General features: G+C 28.9%; 2 protein-coding genes across 3 annotated transcripts; one reads left to right on the top strand and one right to left on the bottom strand.

The window, feature by feature from the left end:
• Nucleotides 1–8,346: 8,346 nt before the first annotated feature.
• Nucleotides 8,347–13,190, top strand: LOC106757188 (TLD domain-containing protein 1). Of its 2 annotated transcripts, none has more exons than XM_014639805.2 (8): nucleotides 8,347–8,568; nucleotides 8,658–8,744; nucleotides 8,838–8,942; nucleotides 9,052–9,137; nucleotides 9,498–9,739; nucleotides 11,001–11,190; nucleotides 11,773–11,956; nucleotides 12,733–13,190. In XM_014639805.2, exons 3-8 carry the CDS (start codon nucleotides 8,874–8,876, stop codon nucleotides 13,033–13,035), a joined length of 1,074 nt encoding a protein of 357 aa, XP_014495291.1. In that variant the 5' UTR covers nucleotides 8,347–8,568; nucleotides 8,658–8,744; nucleotides 8,838–8,873; the 3' UTR covers nucleotides 13,036–13,190. The 2 variants fall into 2 exon arrangements, with proteins under 2 accessions (XP_014495291.1, XP_014495290.1); XM_014639804.2 differs by having other exon boundaries at nucleotides 8,642–8,744.
• Nucleotides 13,191–17,742: 4,552 nt separating this feature from the next.
• LOC106757304 (secoisolariciresinol dehydrogenase) lies at nucleotides 17,743–19,034 on the bottom strand. The gene is made up of 2 exons (XM_014639942.2): nucleotides 18,971–19,034; nucleotides 17,743–18,653 (listed from the first exon to the last, which is right to left on the bottom strand). The coding sequence occupies exons 1-2, from the start codon at nucleotides 18,988–18,990 to the stop codon at nucleotides 17,831–17,833; spliced, it is 843 nt and encodes a 280-aa protein (XP_014495428.1). The 5' UTR covers nucleotides 18,991–19,034; the 3' UTR covers nucleotides 17,743–17,830.
• Nucleotides 19,035–21,404: the final 2,370 nt, after the last annotated feature.

Below are 21,404 nucleotides of genomic sequence, written 5' to 3'. Positions count from 1 at the left end.
AAATCTAGAAATATTTTATTTTCGTTTTCCTGTCTAGGATATGGTATTCTATTATATCCACATGCACAAAAAAAAAAAAGGTTGTATGTAGTTTGAAAATGTGTTTGGTAAGTCACTCTTCTAGGTTACGCCTGCCTCACTAGTTTATAGGCTTGTTTTTCCAAAATAAGCTTAGTATACAAAATTATTTCACTAATTTATAACTTTTATAACTTGTTTTAATTACTTCTTCAACATATACTAATTTACTAAAATGGATTAATTTATAGTCAGTGAATTTTGTATTCTTAATAAAAAAAAATATTTTTACCTAAAAAGTTAAATATATTGTCTATGTTATTGTATATTATATATACATTAGCATATAAGTTAGTTTTACGGAGTATTTGTAATTCATATATAAATTTTAAAACTTTTAGCTTAGTTATAAATTAGTTTTTCCAATTTTTTTATAAGACCTTCATAAACTTAAACTTAAACTTTTGGCTTTATAAGACCTCCAATTTTTTTGCATTAATTTATTTAAAATATGATTTTACCTGAAATAGCTAGATACATCTTTTTAGATAATTTTATATTTAAAAATTAATTATATATTTGATCTGAAATAATAAGTATAATTTATCTTTGTTGAATTGTGAACCTGGACTAATAAATGAATATATGAGGCATTGCTTAGAAAATTGATGTGAGTCTAGGTGGGAATTAAACTTGATAAGTTGCAATTAATGTGCCGTACTTTGAGGATGAACTAATTCAACACTCACTTCATTTTCGTTTTAAAGAAACCCCACGTCTCTCTCTGTTCTTATTAATTCTTATTCTAGTTGCAACCAAAATTTAACTCACACTTTTTTTACGCTTCCAAGGGCATCAATTCGGGTTTATTATTCAAATTTGACCCTAGTTTTGTGGATCTACCAATCTCAATTCGATACATCAAGGAATTTTCATATAACACGACAGTATCAAACCCAATTGAAAGATTATTCTCTAAATGGGTGGGTGGTAAAATCTTAAACAGGATGATTTGACCCGTAATCTTCCCAAAAGGAAAGAGTAGAAATGAGAAGCTCCGGTTTGGTGGTTAGGTAAACGTCTTCGTGGCTGACCGGTGAATAGTGGCAGTGAGTGATAGACAACAAGAACTAGTGTATGACAGCATCATCTGCTATAAAAGCCCTTAGAGGATTGCAAATTTTCACTTCGGATATTTTTATATACAGTGTCTTCTTATAAATTCTCTTAATATTTAATATATATTTGTAGTATATAAAATATACCGATCAGAGTTAATTATCATTTATAGATAATTATCATGTATTAATAGGTCAAATTGTCTTATATTTTATAAATATATTGTATTGATTATTAATTATTGAGTTTGATTACTTTTGTATTAATGTTTATAAACATACAATAAATGTTCACGTACAATCATCTTGATCTATCTTAATAAAAATATAGACTTCTTTATGAAACATATCTGATTTGAGTTCTGCAGATCAATTCCCAATCGGAATGATTACATGAAGAGTTAGATGATTGAAGCGTAACAAAGAAGGACGACCAACTCCAAACAAATGTTACCGAAACAATACTTAAAGATAAAAAGATAATAAATTTATAGATTAAATAACATAATAAAAATCAATCATCAAAATATTTAAAAAAAACATTTTAAAAAGTGGAAGAAGGAAAAAGTAAGTTATGGAATGAGAAAGGATATTTTGAGTTAATCACTTGTTTAATTAATCTTGTATAAGTTACTTTGTTTGTTAGTAATGAATAATATTGTTTCTTTATAATTTTTTACTACGCATCGATTTCTGTTAATAACAGTATATCTAGTCAAATTCACTTACGTTAGACAAATTATGTTTTAAATTTATACCAAAGGAATGTTATCAATAGAAAGTCAAAGTTTCGTACCTATTTTAATACTCAAATTATTCTTTTTTTTTTAAATTTTTTTTTCCAAATGTAAAAGAAAGAAAGGAGTGTCTTTTACATTCTTATAATATCTTTTATTCCTTATGGTAATTTAAAATCTTATAATAATATGTAAACTTTGGAAACAAAATGTAAATAATTAAAATCTATTTTTCTATCAAATTTATTTAACATTGTTTAGATGTTATCTTAATTATTTAGGTTTTTTCTTTCTTTCTTAAATTCTGATATATTATGATCTTTTTAAATTGACATGAGACTTATCTTTATCTTTTTAAATAGACACGAGACTTATCTTTGTCTCATTCTTGAAAAACATATTCTTATATTGATATAAACATTATAATATGAAATGTCTTTTTTTATTGCATTTATAACACTAGGTTTCTTTTGTTAAATCAAATACTTATTATATAATAAAAAAAACATAACTAATAGTTGAGATTAAACTTTTTTTTTATTATTTAAGATGCAACTCAAATGTCATGTAATTTGGTTTACTTGGTTTTTACCACTAGACAATTAATGTAACATACAATATGTTTTCCCTTAACAATTATTTTATTAAAAATCAAACTTATGATCTTAATTCTAATATGAATTATTGGATTGAATACTTATCATTAGATCAAAAATTATAGCTAAGAATTAGGATAAATTTTCTACTTAATAATGTAATAGTCTTCTAAGTATGATTCAATTGTGACTTATTCTACTTAACTTTTGTCAAGAGACAATTGATGTCACCTACAACACATTTCTTTACAATAGCCTCCTATTTGATATTTCATTTTGTTCCTCGTATATTTAATATAAAATACTATTTTTGATGCATGATTTATATGATGTATGCATTTTTTTTGTCTAAACATGGTTGGATAGATTTTTCATATCACTTGTTCGTAGGCAAAGCAAAAGTTGTACAGTAGTTCCATAACACGAGTAAGAGAAGTTTATTCATGTTACTTTACAATCGATAAAAAAATGAACTTTAATATTTTATTTATAAAAAAATATATATTAAAAATTATAATTAATTTGAGTATATTATTATGACTCCTAAAAAATATTGGTGAACATCATAGTTGATTGACATAATATATAATTATACGAGTAATTATATATTAAAATATAAATTTAAGAAACCTAAAATTGATTAAAGTTAAAATCTTATGTGGCTTATGTATTATGATATATATAAAAAAAAAATTAATGATCCTTTATTAATCACACTTGCGGCAACATAGTTATTTAACTTCTTTAAATGTCTTAATTATCGATTATAAATGTAGTAAGCATGACATGAATTTAACTAATTGAAAGTGTGATTATATAATAGGTTACCCAACTTTTGTATCATATTTGGTTTTTAATATATTAAACAAAATATTGATGGATATTAAGTTTGTAAAAGATTATATGTGTTTTTTTGTCCTTAAATTGTCTTTTACTAGACGATATTAATATATATTTTGATTTAAAAACGAAATATAATTTTTGTCAATAATTTAGAAATAAAAACATATTTGAAAGAAACAATATTAACTTTTGTCAAAAAATAAATAAAGAAATTTAAACTATTACAATATAAATTACGGTTTAGGAAGATGTAATCTATAGTGAAATAGATAATGATTTTAATTGATCATAATCTATTATTTATTAATAATATGGAAAATTTTACTGTTTTGATATAAATTACATTTTTTAACAACTATATCTATAATAATTTTACATATTTATGTTTGTACACAGTGTACGTCGAAAGATGAATAAGTTCTGACAAAAAAAATATTTTTATTAAAGCTCCAACTCAAACAGCATGATGATAATTCAAACATTAATTCGACATGTTAACTATTTGTATCCGACTTCTTAATTCATTGCTGCAAGTTTGTGTCTAATTCTCACACGACTCATAAATATGTACCAGCAAAAGAACGTGAAATAAATATATAACACATGCATGCGTATCCACGGCTTTATACTGATAATGAAAAATCACGTACCTTATCCGTCTCATATATTCTCTCTTCTCATCTTATTAAATTTTTTCCAAAATATTTTATGCATAAGAAAATCAAGGAAAACACGTTTTAAATTGTTTTCTAATTTTTATAAAATATACTCCACTGTTTTTTTAATGATATCTTTTTCTTAAATTCCATTCTTTCAATTTTCAAAATCACATTATCTTTCAATTTTCAAGATCACATTATCTTTATAGTGACATGTAAATGTATATGGGAATAGTAAAAAAATTAAAAATTGTATTAAAAGTTAAATATTTCTGTTATTATAGATGAAATTTTGTAAAAAGCTCTTTCCTCACACATCAACACGTTGTGTTTTATCCTTCCTTACACATGTTTTGGGAAAAACTTTCCAGAAAGTCATCAATCTTTTTAGACTACCGAAAAACAAATGTCTTTTGTTGATATGAATAGTCAAATCAATTATTTAAGCTATCCTTCAACTGTATAGTCTCATACATATACAGTCTCTAAATTCCTCTCATTCCGGTGTATGTTCGATTATTTCATGTGCTCCTTCCACTAAAAGCTTGTCAGAAGCTGCTCTTTGTCTATGCCCCTTCCACTAGAAGCTTATCAGGAGCTGCTCTTTGTCTGTGCCCCTTCCACTAAAAACTTGTCAGAAACTATTCTTTGTCTGTGTCTCTTGCACCAGTCCTCGTCAGTGTCCAGATGTCACATAATAAATACTTTATAAAAAATATATAGTACGTTAAAGAGAAAAAAAAAATTGATTTGATTTAAAAGTTGTTGGTATAATTAATTTTGAAGTCCAATGTTGTGTTGTGGATAAAGGGGGATTGGGTGGCAGGTTTTAAAGGAGAATTTAGGGCTTATTGAATGCAGTAGAGAAAGGAGATTGAAGATGGGTTTCACAGTATTGAGTTTCATACAATACCTCTTTTATTACTCACATTTAATCTTATGTATGTACGTATGTCGCAGTATCTTTGCGTTTTGGAACTCTGACAACTCAAATGTATCTGTCACAACTCCTTCCTTCATCAATTATTTTCACACATACACTTACCCAATATGTAACATGTCAAACTACTGACTTATATAATTTATACACATGTCTATTATACACCACACAATAATACTCACTGATTTATTATATATTTACTTTTTTTTCTCTTATATCTCACTCCATTCTTCTTTTTATATAATAATAATACAATATTTTAATTTATTATTTTTCAGATGAAATTATTTTTAATTTTAAAAGGGAAAACAGAGATGCCACGTTCGTATTAATCTTATTATAATAAAGGTAAAACCGTGGGAAAATTATATATAATAATTTTAATATAAAAAAATGGTTAAATTAAATAAAAAGCATCACTTAAAAGTTAAAATTAGTAAAATTATTATTTTAGTCTAAAAGTAGTTATTTAAAAGATAAAACAGAAGATAAAATGTGTACACAAAAATAAGAAATCCTTTCTATATAGTATAAATTATAGATACATAAATTAACCCAACATTTCTTTTCTTAAATCAATGTCAAAATATTGCAAATTTAGTGAATCGTTCATTTTATTTGAATATGATTTATTCAACTAGCCAAATGACATCACCAATAATCTATCTATCTATACATATTTTAGTTAAAATAAAATAAAAAATGCAAATTGCTACTATTTGTATAAATCATTGTTTCATTCAAATATAATATATTTTTATGGATTTCGTTAAAAGAAAAAATGCTTTAAAAATTTAAATATAAAGAAAATTTAATTATATACATTCTGTTTGATATTATCATTTAAAAATATTATTTAGCTGATTGCTATTCTGTTTTAACGACTTTTTTTTTAATTTTAAATTTAAATGAATAATCCTTTAAAAACTATTTTCGTTAATTAATGCAAATATATAAAAGAAGAAATACCTCAGAGAAATGCTCCTGCCAGATATAAATTTGAAGTAAGTAATTACATCATTATTTATTAACAAACTCCACCGAGCAAATTTAATACAGTGTCTTTATAATGAAACTCAGTTTTGAAGCAACATTTTTTAAATTTGAAAATATGATTTGATCGAAGAGAATTAGAAAAAAAAAATTTCTAAAAATGAAAATGTAAACATTTTCCTTTTCTGTTATGTAAATATAGCATAAAAGGATTAGAGCAAAAGGTTCTTGATGAATGAAAGTCAAAGATAGGAGCGTGGTAGTGTAAATTTGATTTTGTTAACTCATATTTCTGCAGAGTGTGATTCAGGCATTTACTATATGAGTTCCATTTCTCTATTGATGGTAGATGAAAAATTAAAAATGAAGTTACCATATATGGTATTTTTTTTGTTTATGTCATAAATAATAATAATAATAATAATAAGTGTGAAGAATTTGGTGGATGAAAATTGAAAATTAGTGTTGATTAAAAGGAATGAAAAATGGTGCATTTACACAGATATAGTATAGTACAATCGAAGCAGATCGAAGCCATAAATTTTAATACCCTATTGATGAAACTGTGAATTGAATTCTCAACCCCTCATTGAAATGCATGCGAAGCATTTAGTTGCATAGCTACAGATTAGCCTCTAAATATGGAGCCAGAGAAAGAGAGAGAAGGTATCTGTTCCCACTTTTCTTTGATTACTCTTACGGAACAGAGTGCAGCATTCAAACGCCATTAACAGATCTATTTCATGTGCCAACCAAACTCACCAGAAACTTCTCATCACTTTCAAATCTCCCTCCCTCCCTCCATACATAAAAACCTTCATCTCATTCATCTTTAATTCAAGTTTCACTTTTCAATGTCCATTCCTTCAATGCTCTCATTAAACACACTAAGCATAAAATTGTTTTGACAGATTCCGAGATCCACCCTTTCACGTGACATTAGATTCTCCACCTTGCAGATATTATTATAGACAACTTAGCCTACGCCTAAAACATTAACTCTCTTTTTAAGATGCTTCAAGTTTTTTAGTACATTCAATTAATGTTCCTCCACTCTCTTCTCTATTCTTACCATCTTTTTATTTTAACTTTTCAAATGCTTTTAGTACATTCAATTCAACATTTTATTTATATTTTCTATTCAAGATTTTCTTTCTAATTTATATGAAAAACTACATCTCAAACTAATTACCAAAACATCATGAACTCCTTGAAAATTACACCTCCTACAATAGCCTCTAGGTTTTTAATTCGGTGATTTTATTAAGATTGTGTATGTACTGTAAAAAAAAAAACTGTTTTAAGATTTTCTTTATTAAAAGTATATTAAACCATACTTCCCATAATTTCAAAAAAAAAAAGTTTAATTTTTTGATAAATTAAAATTAATTTATGCCATTTCTCATATATCTTATTAGTTTCTTAATTTATACACAACTAATTTTTTTTTTCTGTAAAGTTAGTCTAAGTAGTGCTAAAATTATATCATAGTCTAAAAAGGACATGATGATATAAAACTAGAGTACATATTCCATGAATTTAGACTCTAGTCTCTACAAAATGATAATTTCATAAAGTTTCTATCCTTATTGATTTCCCTCTTTGGTTCTTTTCTTTTCCTTATTCAAATTTGCCAAATTTACACTATTCTATTTTAGTCTTATTTCAAACAATACAAAATTAAAACAACTTAAATTCATTAAGAAACATAAAGTTACATAATACAGAAAACAATTCAAATGGACCTTTAGTGAGATTAACCCCTCTCATGTCCATATATTTGATTTTATTTTATTTTTAAGAAAAAACATTTAACAGTGTGTTTTAAAATTGTATCCAAAAAGTTAAATATTTAAAAATTAAAATATAATTATAAAATAAAAGTTCTTTCTAAACTTAATATATGACCCCAAATTATTTATTGTTGCAACTAATGAGAAAACCAAAATGCTTAACAAATTGGAAAGTTATACAGCCAGTAATATTATTGCACCTAATTATGTTTTACATATTCGTGTATTAATTTCATATGTTAAATTTAATTATATTAATGATTAAATGAGATATGAAACTTATTGAATATAATATACCTTTACACTGACACTTTCTTTAAGATGATAACTTTCTTTAAGATGATAACTAAACATCTGTTAAAATGATAATAATTAAAAATGAGTAAATCAATTTTGTTAATAAAGTTATATTAATAGTATTAAATATTAAAAAATAGTATGTATAGTCACAGCATAAATAATTTTTAGTTTACAAATCTATTGCACCTAATGTATTTATTTGTTTGTAGAATAATCATCTCAAAATCTCATACCAAATAATTATTTATAATCATTTAACATTACAAATTACAAATTCTTAAAATATTAAACTTTGAATGAAAATGTCCTATTCTCACTTTACACACAGGAACATAGCAATACCAATAATGGAAAATTACGTATACAGCAGTTTATTATTCTCAGAAATCTAGAAACTTGATGACGGGGATTCCGTAGAGAGAAATAGAGTGAAAGGGGAAGGTGTTGTTAAGAAACTTTGCAGAACTCACGAGTTTTGGACTGAAATTGCAACAATTTTGGAGGCAAAGAAAGCAATGGGCAACGCTCAATCACCTTCCAACAATGATCCTCGATATGTTTCTGCAGCCAGGTTCCTCTTTTTCTTTCACCACACTTAATTTCACAAATTCATTTCAATAGATTGATTTCCAAAAGCTTTGCAGAGCTTTTACTCAAAAGGAACTTGAAGACTTGAGGTCTTTGTTCAATCATCTGGCAGCTCAATCACAGACTAACGCCAAATGCATCTCTCCCTCAGTTTTTCAGGTTTCTTTTGCAATCCAATGATTAATTCTCTTCGTAAGAACCCACTTTTATTATCCCTAAAACCCATAAAAGATTTGCTTTTGGGGGTTGTAGTCATATTTTGGACTTCGTGGACCTCTCGGGGAGAGGATGTTTGATTTAGTTACCCAAGAGCGCAAGGATCAAAGGTTAACCTTTGAGGACCTCGTTGTTGCCAAAGTGAGTTATGGTTTTCCTCATCGTTTTTGTTGGTGTTGTCTCAAAACTAGGACATATTTATCGTTGTGTTATGCATCCAATATATGTCGGGTTGTTTTTCATGTTGCAGGCTACTTATGAGAAAGGGACAAAAGATGAAATTGAAGAATTCATCTTTCGCCTATTAGACGTATCTGGAGATAATTTTATAACGAGGTAGAATGCGGGTCTGATCATATAAAAGTCTCCATTTAGTTCAAAATAATTATGTATTAAAGTTAGTTTGCCTATCTGCTAGTTTAAATTCGTATATTTTTCTTCGCGGATAAGTAAACTTTAGTCACTTTATATATAGACATCTCTCGTTTTGGTCAGTTCTACAATTGATATTTCTTTAGAAATTATTTTGTCAGCCTGGTTGATGTTCTGTTTATGTTTCTAACGAAGGACAAAGGATTATAAGATGTGTGAATTTTATGTTTAAGGATAGGGTTCATCCATTTGAAATTCGGTTTTAAAAGTTATTTTGCTTTTGCTATCCCCTCTTAAATTCATATAAATACATTGGATATGCAGGTCTGATTTGAAAATTGTTATGATCGCCATTTTTAACAATATATTATGCATAAAAGATTCTCAGGATAGATCAAGTTCACATGAGGACATTGTTAACATATTTCTGAATGCTGCAAAATTCTCCATGCATAATGAAGGGGGCACCGAGGAGACTATGTCTTTTGAAGATTTCAGAAACTGGTGTACTCATCTCCCATCTGTGAAGAAGCTTCTTGGAAGCCTACTACTGCCACCTGGTTCAGGTATTGCAGCACTTAATTTCCAACTTTTTTGTCACTGACTTATTTTCTTAATGAAATATGACATAACAAAATCATTATCACGGAGTTATGAGAAGGCGGACTGCAGATTGGTTGGGTTGTTTGTTTCATGCAAATTGAACTTTCCTGTTGTTTATGATTTTCCCTCCCCCAAATTGCACAATGTCAGTCCTGAACTTGGGATAAAAGAGGAAGCTGTGCTGGACAGTCAACAGCCAATGTAATACTTTGTCTAACCATTTGTGTCATGGATCAATGATACAACCACTCTAGTGTTAGGTTGTTACTTTTAAGTATGCTTGAATGTATTAAGCTGAAATTTCGTTAAATGTTAGCCATGTAGCATCCAGATTTATTTTTAAATAGTGTTTTTTTCCTTGATGTGTCATAAGAATATGATTTGTTTCAGAACTTAAATTACTGGAACTCCTATAGGTGTAGTTGGTACCATGATTATGAGGATTAACTACATATGCCTTCAAAAATCATGTGGGACTAATAAAATGCTGCAAAGTTAGTTGTCAAGATCTATATCTGGTTCATAGGTAAGGTAAAGTTAGAAGAAAAAATAGGGTGGGTAGTATTGTTGATTACGATTGACAGAATGATGTGGGGAATGTAAGGGGAGAAACCATTGAAAAGGTTATAACGATTCACTAGAATTTTGGTGTCTGTAGAGCCCAATGCTATTTATTGATTCATTTGACAAACACCATTTAGTGGGATAAGGCTTGGTTGATGTTGTTTATATTGTAATAGTAGTTGTGATAATCTTCTCATTATCCACCATTTTTTTTCAGTACAATTTATTTGACCTACCTAAAACAAAACGTTTTGACTTAAATAGTGATATTTCTTCTGTTAGACTAGTTATTGAGTAATATTAGATGAAAATAGCAATTAATGGTGATGATCTGTGAAGCGCACTTGAGAAGCTTGGCTAAATGGCTACCCGTGACCTAAGAACAATTCTTTGCCTGATATATAATTTTGGAAACTGTTCTTATAGTTTCCAAAAACAGTTTTATGTTAATTGTAAATTTTATTTTTCTAACTGTTTGCACAACTCAAATGTATCTGTTAGACTGTTACACAGACACATGCAATTTCATTAAACTATTGGCTTCACATTATGACTGTATTCATCATTTTCTAAGATCAAATGCTACTGAATTAGTTTTGAACAAAGTTCACCATATATGATTAGCATATATTCTTATTCCAATGTTTTTCTTTTTTCTAGGACGACCTGGTTCTCAGATTCCTAAACTATTAACTTCAACGGCTATTGATTCTAACATTATACTTTTAAGAAAGGAATATGCTTGGCATATTGGAGGCGCACTCTCTCAGCATGACCTGGAAGATTGGAACCTTTTGTATCATAGTTCTGTTAATGGTCTTAGTTTTAATACATTCTTGGGCAACATTTCGTAAGTATATCGTCTTTTTCCTTTGAAGCATCCTACTGCTCTAAATTAGTAGATTCCTAGACACTTTGCACATAAAAACAAAATTGTGGAAATTTGCTAGAGGGGATTTTGAATGGCTTGGCTTTTTCACTATAACAACGTCTCCAGTATATTTAAATATTGAAGTGTTGCAGGCTTTGTATGCTGGTTGTACTGCTACTTCGTTTAGTGCTTTTAATGCAGTATATTCCTCAGAAAGTGTTCATTTGAGATACCTAAAATACTGCAAGCACTCGGTACTACCGATGGACTATAATTGGTTTATTGTTAGATTTAAAAGCCAATAGTTATGCATAGGTTTTAGTATTTCTTAGGAGCTTTGTTATTACAATACAAAGTTAAAGGATCTGAAGTAACTTATAGTTAAATTTTATTATACAATAAGAATGAATAGTTTGTCAATTTACTGATTTCTTTGTTTTCTGAAGTTGTTAATGCTAAAAATTCCAGTTAAATTCATTTCATTTTCTCTGCCACTCGAACTAATCACTATGTAGGATTGGAAATTTGAAATCCATATTTGACTTTTAATTTTAATTGCAGAAATCATGCAGGCCCAACTGTGTTAATTATTAAGGACAAAGAGGGTTATATATATGGAGGGTATGCTTCTCAACCATGGGAGCGACATGCTGATTTTTATGGAGACATGAAATGTTACCTTTTTCAACTAAATCCAGTGGCTTCTATATTCAGGCCGACTGGAGCAAACAATAATCTGCAATGGGTAACTACTGTCTACTTGAATCAAAGATTCCAGAATGCTAGTTTTAACGTCCCTTTATTATATGTTGAACTCTAATTGTTACACCGTGTCTGTATTTTGTATTGGCATTACAAAGTTGGTTAAGGTTCTGTTTCTGGTTAAAATTTTCAGTAAATATTAAAAATAAAATAAAATAAGAAGGAAAAAAAGAATTGATCTTTTATAAGTTAAAACCAGCCTATGCGGTCCAATTTTATAAGAGTTCATTCATCTAACTTCTCCGAAAGCATTACAATTTATGCTAAACTTCTGAAATCTATCTAATAAAACATTGGTGCTGCAATTTGAACAAGGGAAATAAGTCCTGAATTCTACATGACTTTCACTTTGTAGAAAATATTATATTGGAAATATTAGTTTTGTTGAAATCATTTCAAGTATGAACAATAAGAATTTGCAAAATGAGAGCTGCAAGGTGTTGGGCGTCCTATCAGTTTCAACTGCTTTTTTCTATGTTGGAGGTTAAGCATGATCAAATTTTTTTTAATGCTGTTATAGCAGAAAGGTAGCTCTATGGTTAGCCAAGTCTTACGAGCAAGATCGTTTAACACAATTTTATAAGATGGTTTCACTTATCAACTGTAAAAGGAAGATTAGTAAAATGCTTGAATAGATTCCATTCATTCCAAGGCAGAACAGTGATCACACTGTACACGTTGGATTGGATTTTAATTGGTAATGATGTATTTAAAAGAGTTTACATATTCTTATTTAACTCTTGAAAATATGTATTGTAGTGTGCTATCAACTTCACCTCAGAGGACATTCCAAATGGCATTGGTTTTGGGGGACGAGTCAATCACTTTGGTTTGTTTGTATCAGCAAACTTTGATCAAGGACATACATTTTCGTGTACCACGTTTGGTAGCCCTTGCCTCTCCAAGACTAATCGTATATTGCCAGAAGTAATAGAATGCTGGGGAGTGACTCAACTTGCAACGCAAGACAAGCATGATGCTGTCAAAGGCACTGTTCTGGAAAGGTTCAAGGAAGATCGCAATATGCTTAAAATGGTTGGGCTTGCAAATTCCAGCGAGTAGAGTATTGCATGAGTGTCATATATTGGCCTTTTCATCATTGTTCATCTCATCAGAAAAACAAATTTATGCAGCAAGTCTTTGTTAAATAACATATTGTGAATCTGTTTTTTGTTATTCTTTTTTGTATGTTGAAAATAGTGAAATATACATGGCTACCCACAGTAGATACCTCTATCACTTGCCTCTGAACTTTCTTCACAATCTCTTTGCTAATTAAAAATTAATGATAGTAACAATTTGTGATGAGAAATGGGAGTAACTTACCAGTTATTACACACTTTTAACAATAACTGAATTTTATTGAAAATCATAAAATTAAGTTTTATTAATATCACATGAGAAACACTCGGGATTTTACAGTTTTTAAATAAATTTTAACTTATAAACAAAGTGTATTGCAAAATTCGAGAGGCTTAGCAATACCATGGTTTTTAAAAGAGATGAACCAGGAAAAATTGCACTGCGGCCCTCGTGAGACCCACTGAATGATCTGAGCTTATAAGACTATGCAGATGGTTTTTAATCCTGTAAGAAAAACAAGCTCATATACAAACAACTAAATTCATAGGATCCAACCTTAGAAAGATTGATTTCTGTTTGATGAATTGAACTTGTTGTTAATTTTCTAAAATGTATGATGATATTTTGTGTCGAAATTATGACAGTGAGTGTTTTAGTTGAATTAAAAGTAGTTATTTGTGGAGCTCATTAGCTATAATAAGATTGTTTAATGTACTCTATCCGAAATATATTTTGAACTAAACAATATTGATTTAGTTTGAGTAAAAATATCTTTACTTGAATGAAAATTATTCTTACTTAAACAACATAATTCTCAGTTTAACAAAAAAATTGAATAGTCTCGAACCATTCACCATAGAAAGAATTCTGCTTGAGTAAAAATCACCAAAATTAAACCCCTCCTCTTAGCTACAAATTTGCTTGAGCAACCAAAGTTTGCTTGAATAAAAAGTGCATAAACCAAATAAGATTGGTGTAAAATTAATACAACCAAAACTAATATGATTTAGGTAAGTCCAATAATTATTTAATTCAATAAAAATGAAATTAGTTCAAAATTAGAACATTCCACGTAATCCTAAAAAAAGTAAAATTCATTTATTCACTACCTATTCATTTATTTCTATCTAACGTAACCAATTAAAGCTTAGTATACACTTTACTATCAATTATTCAGACCAAAACATAATCTCATCAAAATACAACTACAAATTTAAATCATTTTATCAAAATTTTGAACACTTCCACATTTTTATTTAAGTCAATATTTTAAAACCTAACCTTTCTTGTTGATAAAAAAAATAAAGAAAAAATTATTGTCATTTTTTTTAAATTATAAATTTGGGTAGATCTTAAAAAAAATTATTCAATATTTTACTTATATGTAAAAAATTATGCTATTTAATAAAATATTTTTATAAAGTGAACGAAATACTAATCAATGAGTGAGTAGTATATACATAAGTGCAATATGAAATAAGAAATAATTAAGTCATATAAACGAGATAAAATTGTAAAATATAGTAATATCATCAATAAGTCACCATATCTCACTTTTTCTTCAGATCCCACCAACAAATAAGTAGTAAGAGTTTCCTTTTCAAGTAATTGTCATCCTTTTTCACAATTATTTTCTTAATAATAGTTTAAACTTTCAGATAATTAAATTTATTTACGATAACAATGGCAATGATTAAGATCAATACCAAACCTTAAAATTTTGAAATATATGCTACCAAAATTAATTAAGTACGTTTTATCATTTAAAATAATACTTACATAAGATCGTAACAAAAAATTAGTATAATATATATGATATATTTGTACCGGTACTATTTAATACAAAGGAAGTTATACATAATATATTTATACTTTTAGTTTTAATTGTAATTATGTTCGTATATTTTACTAATCTTTTTAGTTTTTTATTATTTTTATCAATAATTGGGTTGTTAATTTATCTATAATTTCATTACAGAAAAGAAAAACTAAAGAAGCTATACATATGATTTATTATACTCTATAACAGTAGCATTTGCATGAGAGGGAACACCTGTGTATTTGATGGATATGGAATATAAGGTTTATAATTAATTCAATAAAAAAGAAAGTCCTTATTTTGCTATTTTTGTTGTACAACTTCCTTAATTATACCTAACAAAATGGGCTCTTAAAAAGGCCCAACACAATCACGTGATATCTTAATCCTTTGGGCCTACATAATCCCGTAGTTGACGGTAATAATAAATTAAATCATGCAACAGTTCAAATACAGCATATTAATTAACCTCAAAATAACTCCATAAATGTTAACTAAGAGGATTGGTATCATAATAAAAATTAGAGATATAAAGACAATGACGTCTCTGCTTGCTCTAGCGTTAAATAAAAAAAAATGTAAAACTTACTCTTTTAAACTTTAATAAAACTAAAACAGATAGCAACAACTTATAAGAAAATTTATAATAGGTTTAATTGTTTCTTTTTCCCCAGTTTGGTTGAAGTGTGTTAAATTCGTCTCCCTTTTAGAAAAATGTCAATTTCGTCCTCATATATAAAAAATTTGTGTCAATCAAGTCATCTCCATTAAATACAAACTAATGGTGTTAAAAACTTAAAAGTGAGTTTTGAATAATAATCACTTCATGAGTCCGATCCCTGGTATTGCAGGGGATAAAGTGAGTTATGAAAGCAATGATAATGATTTTTAACGGAGATGACTTGATTGACACAAATTTTTTCTATATGGGAACGAAATTGATATTTTTCTAAAAAGAGGACGAATTTGACACACTTCAATCAAACTGAGAACAAAAGAAGCAATTAAACCTTTATAATATATATTATAGTAGCAAAACAATGATAATAATAAGAATAGCGTAGTTTTTTTTTTTTTTAAAGAGGTTATGATCTAAATAGTATACTATATAATAATTATATATAAGGTCATTGTTAACTGGTCACTGTTGGCTGAAGTAGATAAGGTCGGAATACAATTAATTAATGATGTAAAACTAATAAATGTAGCTTTTATTAATTTCTTAAAGAATTTTGAAAATTCGATATAGTTAACAATTGTTCAAATATCTTTATTCTTCATTTAACCTTTCATTTATTAATTATAAAGAAAAAGAATGAAACATACCCATTTAGCTAACTGTTGCTGTATGCAATAATGTCACTTGAATGCATAAATCTTTTGAGTTTGAGTAATTCATTAAAATATTTTGTTGGAGTAATATTAATTTATGTCCTTTTATAATTTCTTCTACTAATCTTTCCAATTTTTTTATAAAATTGTCTATAATTCATTAATAATAATAAAATATCTTACTTTACAAAACAAATGAGAAGATTAATAAAAATAAAATCGCTATATATGTATAGCTTAATTTAGTTACTACTGATTAAACATGTAAATGTTTGGTTTTAAATTCTCCATTTACTAGAGGTACCCTTAGATCTTGTGTATTGAAATAGTGTTTTAAAATGTTAGGTACATCATATAACCCAATGGACGTTAGGCTGAGATATAGCACACAAGTTAACTTCTAGAAAAGCAAAAGGCACATTTTAAACTTTCACGACTAAAAGTGAATACTTTTTTTTTTTGAGAGATTAAGAAAGTGTTTAATTTTTATTTTACAACTAAAAGGTAACTGTAATTTTTATTTTTCAATTAGAATCTTATTAAAAACAATAATAGATTCGAAGCTATACATGATTTTAACATAAATAAGAAGAATATTTTTTTTTAAAAAAATGTATGTAGCAATTTTATATCTTTTGTTATATTTCCTACGAGAACATATTTATTGGTAATATTGATCACCAACTTGCATATAAAGTGATAATTAATTATTTAAGTTTAATTAAGAATGTCGTAATTTGAATTAAAATAAATATAATATTATGTGCTTTAAAAATAAAATAAATTTGAAAGATTCTTTTCTTATTTGAACGGTCAGTCCTTTTAGACAATTGTTCCATCATCAAATAATTGATTGATCTGTCTCCATGTGCCGTGTTTGGTTAAATAAATAATATAAGACAGATAAAGATATATAATAATTGTTGCATATAATTAATGACATCCAGAATCAATTATAATACATAGCTCTTGTTATGCATCAGCATTTGATCCTCTTGTATTTTTTAACTGGAAAAATTTCTTTTAACGATTTTTTTACAACCGCATACGTGACAATTTGTACTTAGTCTGTTTTAAATGTTTTTTAAACATAAATTTAAATAGATCAATAAAATGATGACACGTGTTCCATTATAAAAAAATTGTTGAAAAAGTATTGTGAAAAAATATCATTGTCCTTTTCAATTTTAAGGAAAAAATTGTTAGAGAAGTAAAGTCATTTTTTTCCGGCTATTGAAATGTTAAAGTGAGATTTAAAATTTTAAATGAAGCAAGATCATATTAATCTATATTTATAGTGGATAATGTGCGTAAAAGAACTACAAATATTGTTGCTACGTGTATAAAATAAAGCAAATGAGTATTTAATATTTAATTATGCAAACAAATTTTAAAATGTAGATTTACAGCCAACAGCACGACACACATTTTCATTTAAGGAAAGGCCTAGTTAGCCAGTGGTACATTGTTGCATTAGAGAGGAAACAGTGTTGAGTTGTTCATCCTCACGATGTAGAAGAAGAACCAGAAAGCAGTGAGAAAATAGATAAACTATAGCTTAATTATTTCAGCATATATCAGTAGAAGGAGAAAATGCGCAGAAAGGGATATTGGTAGCCATGATTAAGCATGGTTGATGTTGTTGGTGTAGTTATCCATGAGACCATTCAGCACTGAAGTGAATGACATGTTGGTGGTGCTATAACCACCGTCCAGAACAAGGTTAACTCCACTCATGAACTTCGCCTCGTCGCTGCACAAATATAATGCAGCTTTTGCTATGTCTTCAGCTTCAAGAACCGTCCCTTTCAACACCGCAACCTTGCACAGCAATTCCTGTGTCTCCTTCTTGTTCATCTTCAACGCCTTGTTCAGCATCGGAGTGGGAATGCCACCTGGACAAACGCAATTCACTCTGATTCCATGCTGCCCCAGTTCAACGCACAGGTTCTTCATCAGCCCCACCACCGCATGCTTTGAAACGGCGTAAGCATGCGCCGTTTCGCCACCCAGAAGCGAAGCAATGCTCGAAGTGAAGAGAATCACCCCTCTCTTCGCTGGAACCATGAACCTCGCCGCATGCTTGGAGCCCAAGAAAGCTCCGTACACATTAACCTCGAAAACTCTTTTGAAATTTTCCTCATCGGATTCTATTACGGATCTGTTCGAGTCTCCCGAGATGCCGGCATTATTGAACATTATGTCGAGTTTTCCGTATTTGGTTATGGCGACTTCGACCACGTTTTTGACGTCCGAGTCGCTTGTTACGTCGCAGTGAAGGTAGTGAATGGGAGTGTTGGTGCTGAAGGTTTTGCAGAGGGAGTGGCCTAAAGCATCTTGCACGTCTGCAATGATCACTTTCGCACCGTGTTGGAGGAATAGTTTGGCGGTGGCGGCTCCGATGCCGCTAGCTCCTCCGGTGATTATCGCCACTTTTCCTTCAAGCCTACAAGGTTTCATTCAGATTTTCATTATTAGGAAGAACACACAACTTATATTCTCTTGGCTATTTTCTTTTCAAAACCATTTTTGCATGAGTTGACTTGAGTCTCAACTATCAATCAACAAATTACTCCTTTTTGCTTTATATATAAATTGGTCCAATTTTTCGACGAAAATTAATTATGATGCATGTTAAGAAAAACACAAATATTTTCTTTACGTATTCTTGAAAGTAACATTTTAAGAAGAATGATATAAAAAGAATAAGGAATTTTTTAAAGATGGGAAAATAGTTTCTGAAAAAAAAGAAAGAAGGGTTACCTTTTGGGAAGTGAAGCCATTGAAATAGGAGGAAGAATGTAAGCAATGAAAATGTTGAATGAATGATAATAATATTGGTAGTGTATATGGAGACTTTATAAAGGGTTTAGAGCAGTTAGATAAATGAAACCACCGGCCAACATCATCAAACAACTACTTTCATTTAATGCTGTCAACTCACACAACAGCATAAACCAACGGACATTACATAACCATCGGGTTTTAAAAATTGAAAAACCCAAACTTTTTTATTTCAATTTATGTTTCTTATTAATTGAATTTTATTAAACTTGTATAATTGTGAACGAGATTCATTGAACTAATTAATCCTTTTACATTTCATATAGGTGAAAATACATTCAAACTAACATTACACCTGATCATATTAAACATATAAATTTTAATAGATAAAAAATGAAGTTTATAAATAGGTAATACTCGTTTTCTTATTTTATAATGATTTTATTTCCCTAAAAGTTTTAATAACTGAGTTAATATGTTTATGTAAAAAATTATAATTATAAAAAGGCAGAAACTAGTATATTAAGATAGTTTGTATAAATATTATTGTAGGTGTCTTGTTTTTTTTTTTTTTATTAGCAAGTATTACTATTTACTAAACTTTTCTCTAAATAGTAAAAAATAGGTTAATTACACGGATGGTGATTTCATTTAACATCAAATAATCAAGGTTAAAAACATGTGGTAGCAATTTTTTAAATAACAGTAATTTTTTTTTATATCTAACCCCTTATTATCAAACTTAAAAAGTCTCATTATATTGGGAGGTCTAGTTCAACGTAAATGAGTTTTTTTATATTTGACCATAAGAGAACCAATATAAATGAGTTTTGAAATGTTGCTTGTTATTTTTTTTTCACTTCTTCTTTTCCAAAACCTTGTGTGTGACATCTTTTCTCTCGCGATGACAGGCATGGTAGAGGCTTCATTAGTAACCAAAAAACTCCTTTCTTCATCTTTTATGGACTTTTTCTTGTGGGGAACAATTTTGTCCAATTGAATTGTGTTATGCATTGAGTTAGTTGTTTAAACATCTACTTGTTCAAATTGAAATTGTGATTATTTTAAAAAACTCAATAATGTATCCTTTTGTTGCTAATGAGTTTTTTTGTGGTGATGGTAGGTGTTTCATGTGGTTATTTCAATTGCATTAAGTTTTTGTGGATCAAGTGCATAATTGAAGTATGTGCTCGGTATCTTTATGGTTATTTTGAGGAATCTTAATTATGGAAATGTATGAATAGCTTCATTGTGATTCTCTTTCATTTTTGTCCTAATTTGTGTTTCGTGTATATAGAAACCATTAGAGAAACCCTTACTTTCGCGACTCTATAGAAAAATTCTCCAATTGAGGCACAAATTGAGTCATAAGAGTTTCACGACATAACTGAAGTAATGCATCGATGTTGGCATCGATGGAGGTGTAGAGTCTGGCAAACGCATCGTCGCTAGAGACATTAGAATCACGGTGCTTCTCAACTTTGTAGTTGTCATACTTCTTGAAAATGGAATCGACTGTGGTGAGAATGTCAATGACACTCATACTGTGGGGGTTTCGAAATCAAACACAGATCTCTGACTTGCAATGGTTGTTGTTGACAATAACCAATCAGTAACTACTTACAAACAAACAATAGAAACTACGATCAAGACGACCATAGATAAATAACATGCAAATCTTTAAAATTTCAAGTTTTGAGAGTGTTGAACATGAGAAAGTAAAAGAGGAAAAATTAAGATGAAAACCTGCATCATGTTCGTATCTTATATTCATGTAGCATACAAGGTTTAATAGGGAATCACTAAACATGGCCAATAATCATGAAACAACAACGTTCATATAATTGGGGGTGAGAGAATAACATATGAAAAAAAAAAACTGATTATTGGTGTACTCTCGGAGACGACAACGAGGAGAGCTAACGAAGACCACGACGTCGATGCAACGAAGGCTATAAAGGGGAGAATATCATCTAAAGAGAAAAAAAGATTAAGAAAAAAAACGTGAACATGATAAAAAGAATGTGAAAAGAGTAAGAAAATGGGGATTGACATTCTATCATCACTAGTAAAAAATTGATCTTTTACCGCGCACATTATGCTGCGGTTCAATAGAAACCGAAGCATAATATTGCGCGGTGGCATTTTTGAAATTATATCGACAGTATAGGTCGCGGTTCTACGGGGAACCGTGGCCTATTCCCTCTGCAAAATTCTGACATTCCCCAAAAGCAGGTCTGAAAAAAAATTCCGGGGAATATACCACGGTTCTGAGGGGGACCGCGGTATATTCTCCCTGCAAAAAAAAAATCAAGAACAGCAGTTCTGAAAAAAAATTTCAGGGGAATATACCGCGGTTCTGAGGGGAACCGCGATATATTCCCCCTGCAAAAAAAAAATTCAGGAAAAGCAG

This window comes from Vigna radiata, chromosome 3 (assembly GCF_000741045.1).
Source record: "Vigna radiata var. radiata cultivar VC1973A chromosome 3, Vradiata_ver6, whole genome shotgun sequence".
NCBI classification, from domain to species: Eukaryota; Viridiplantae; Streptophyta; class Magnoliopsida; order Fabales; family Fabaceae; genus Vigna; species Vigna radiata.
The sequence above is the reverse complement of the archived record's forward strand: the minus strand, read 5'-3'. Positions and strand labels throughout refer to the sequence as shown.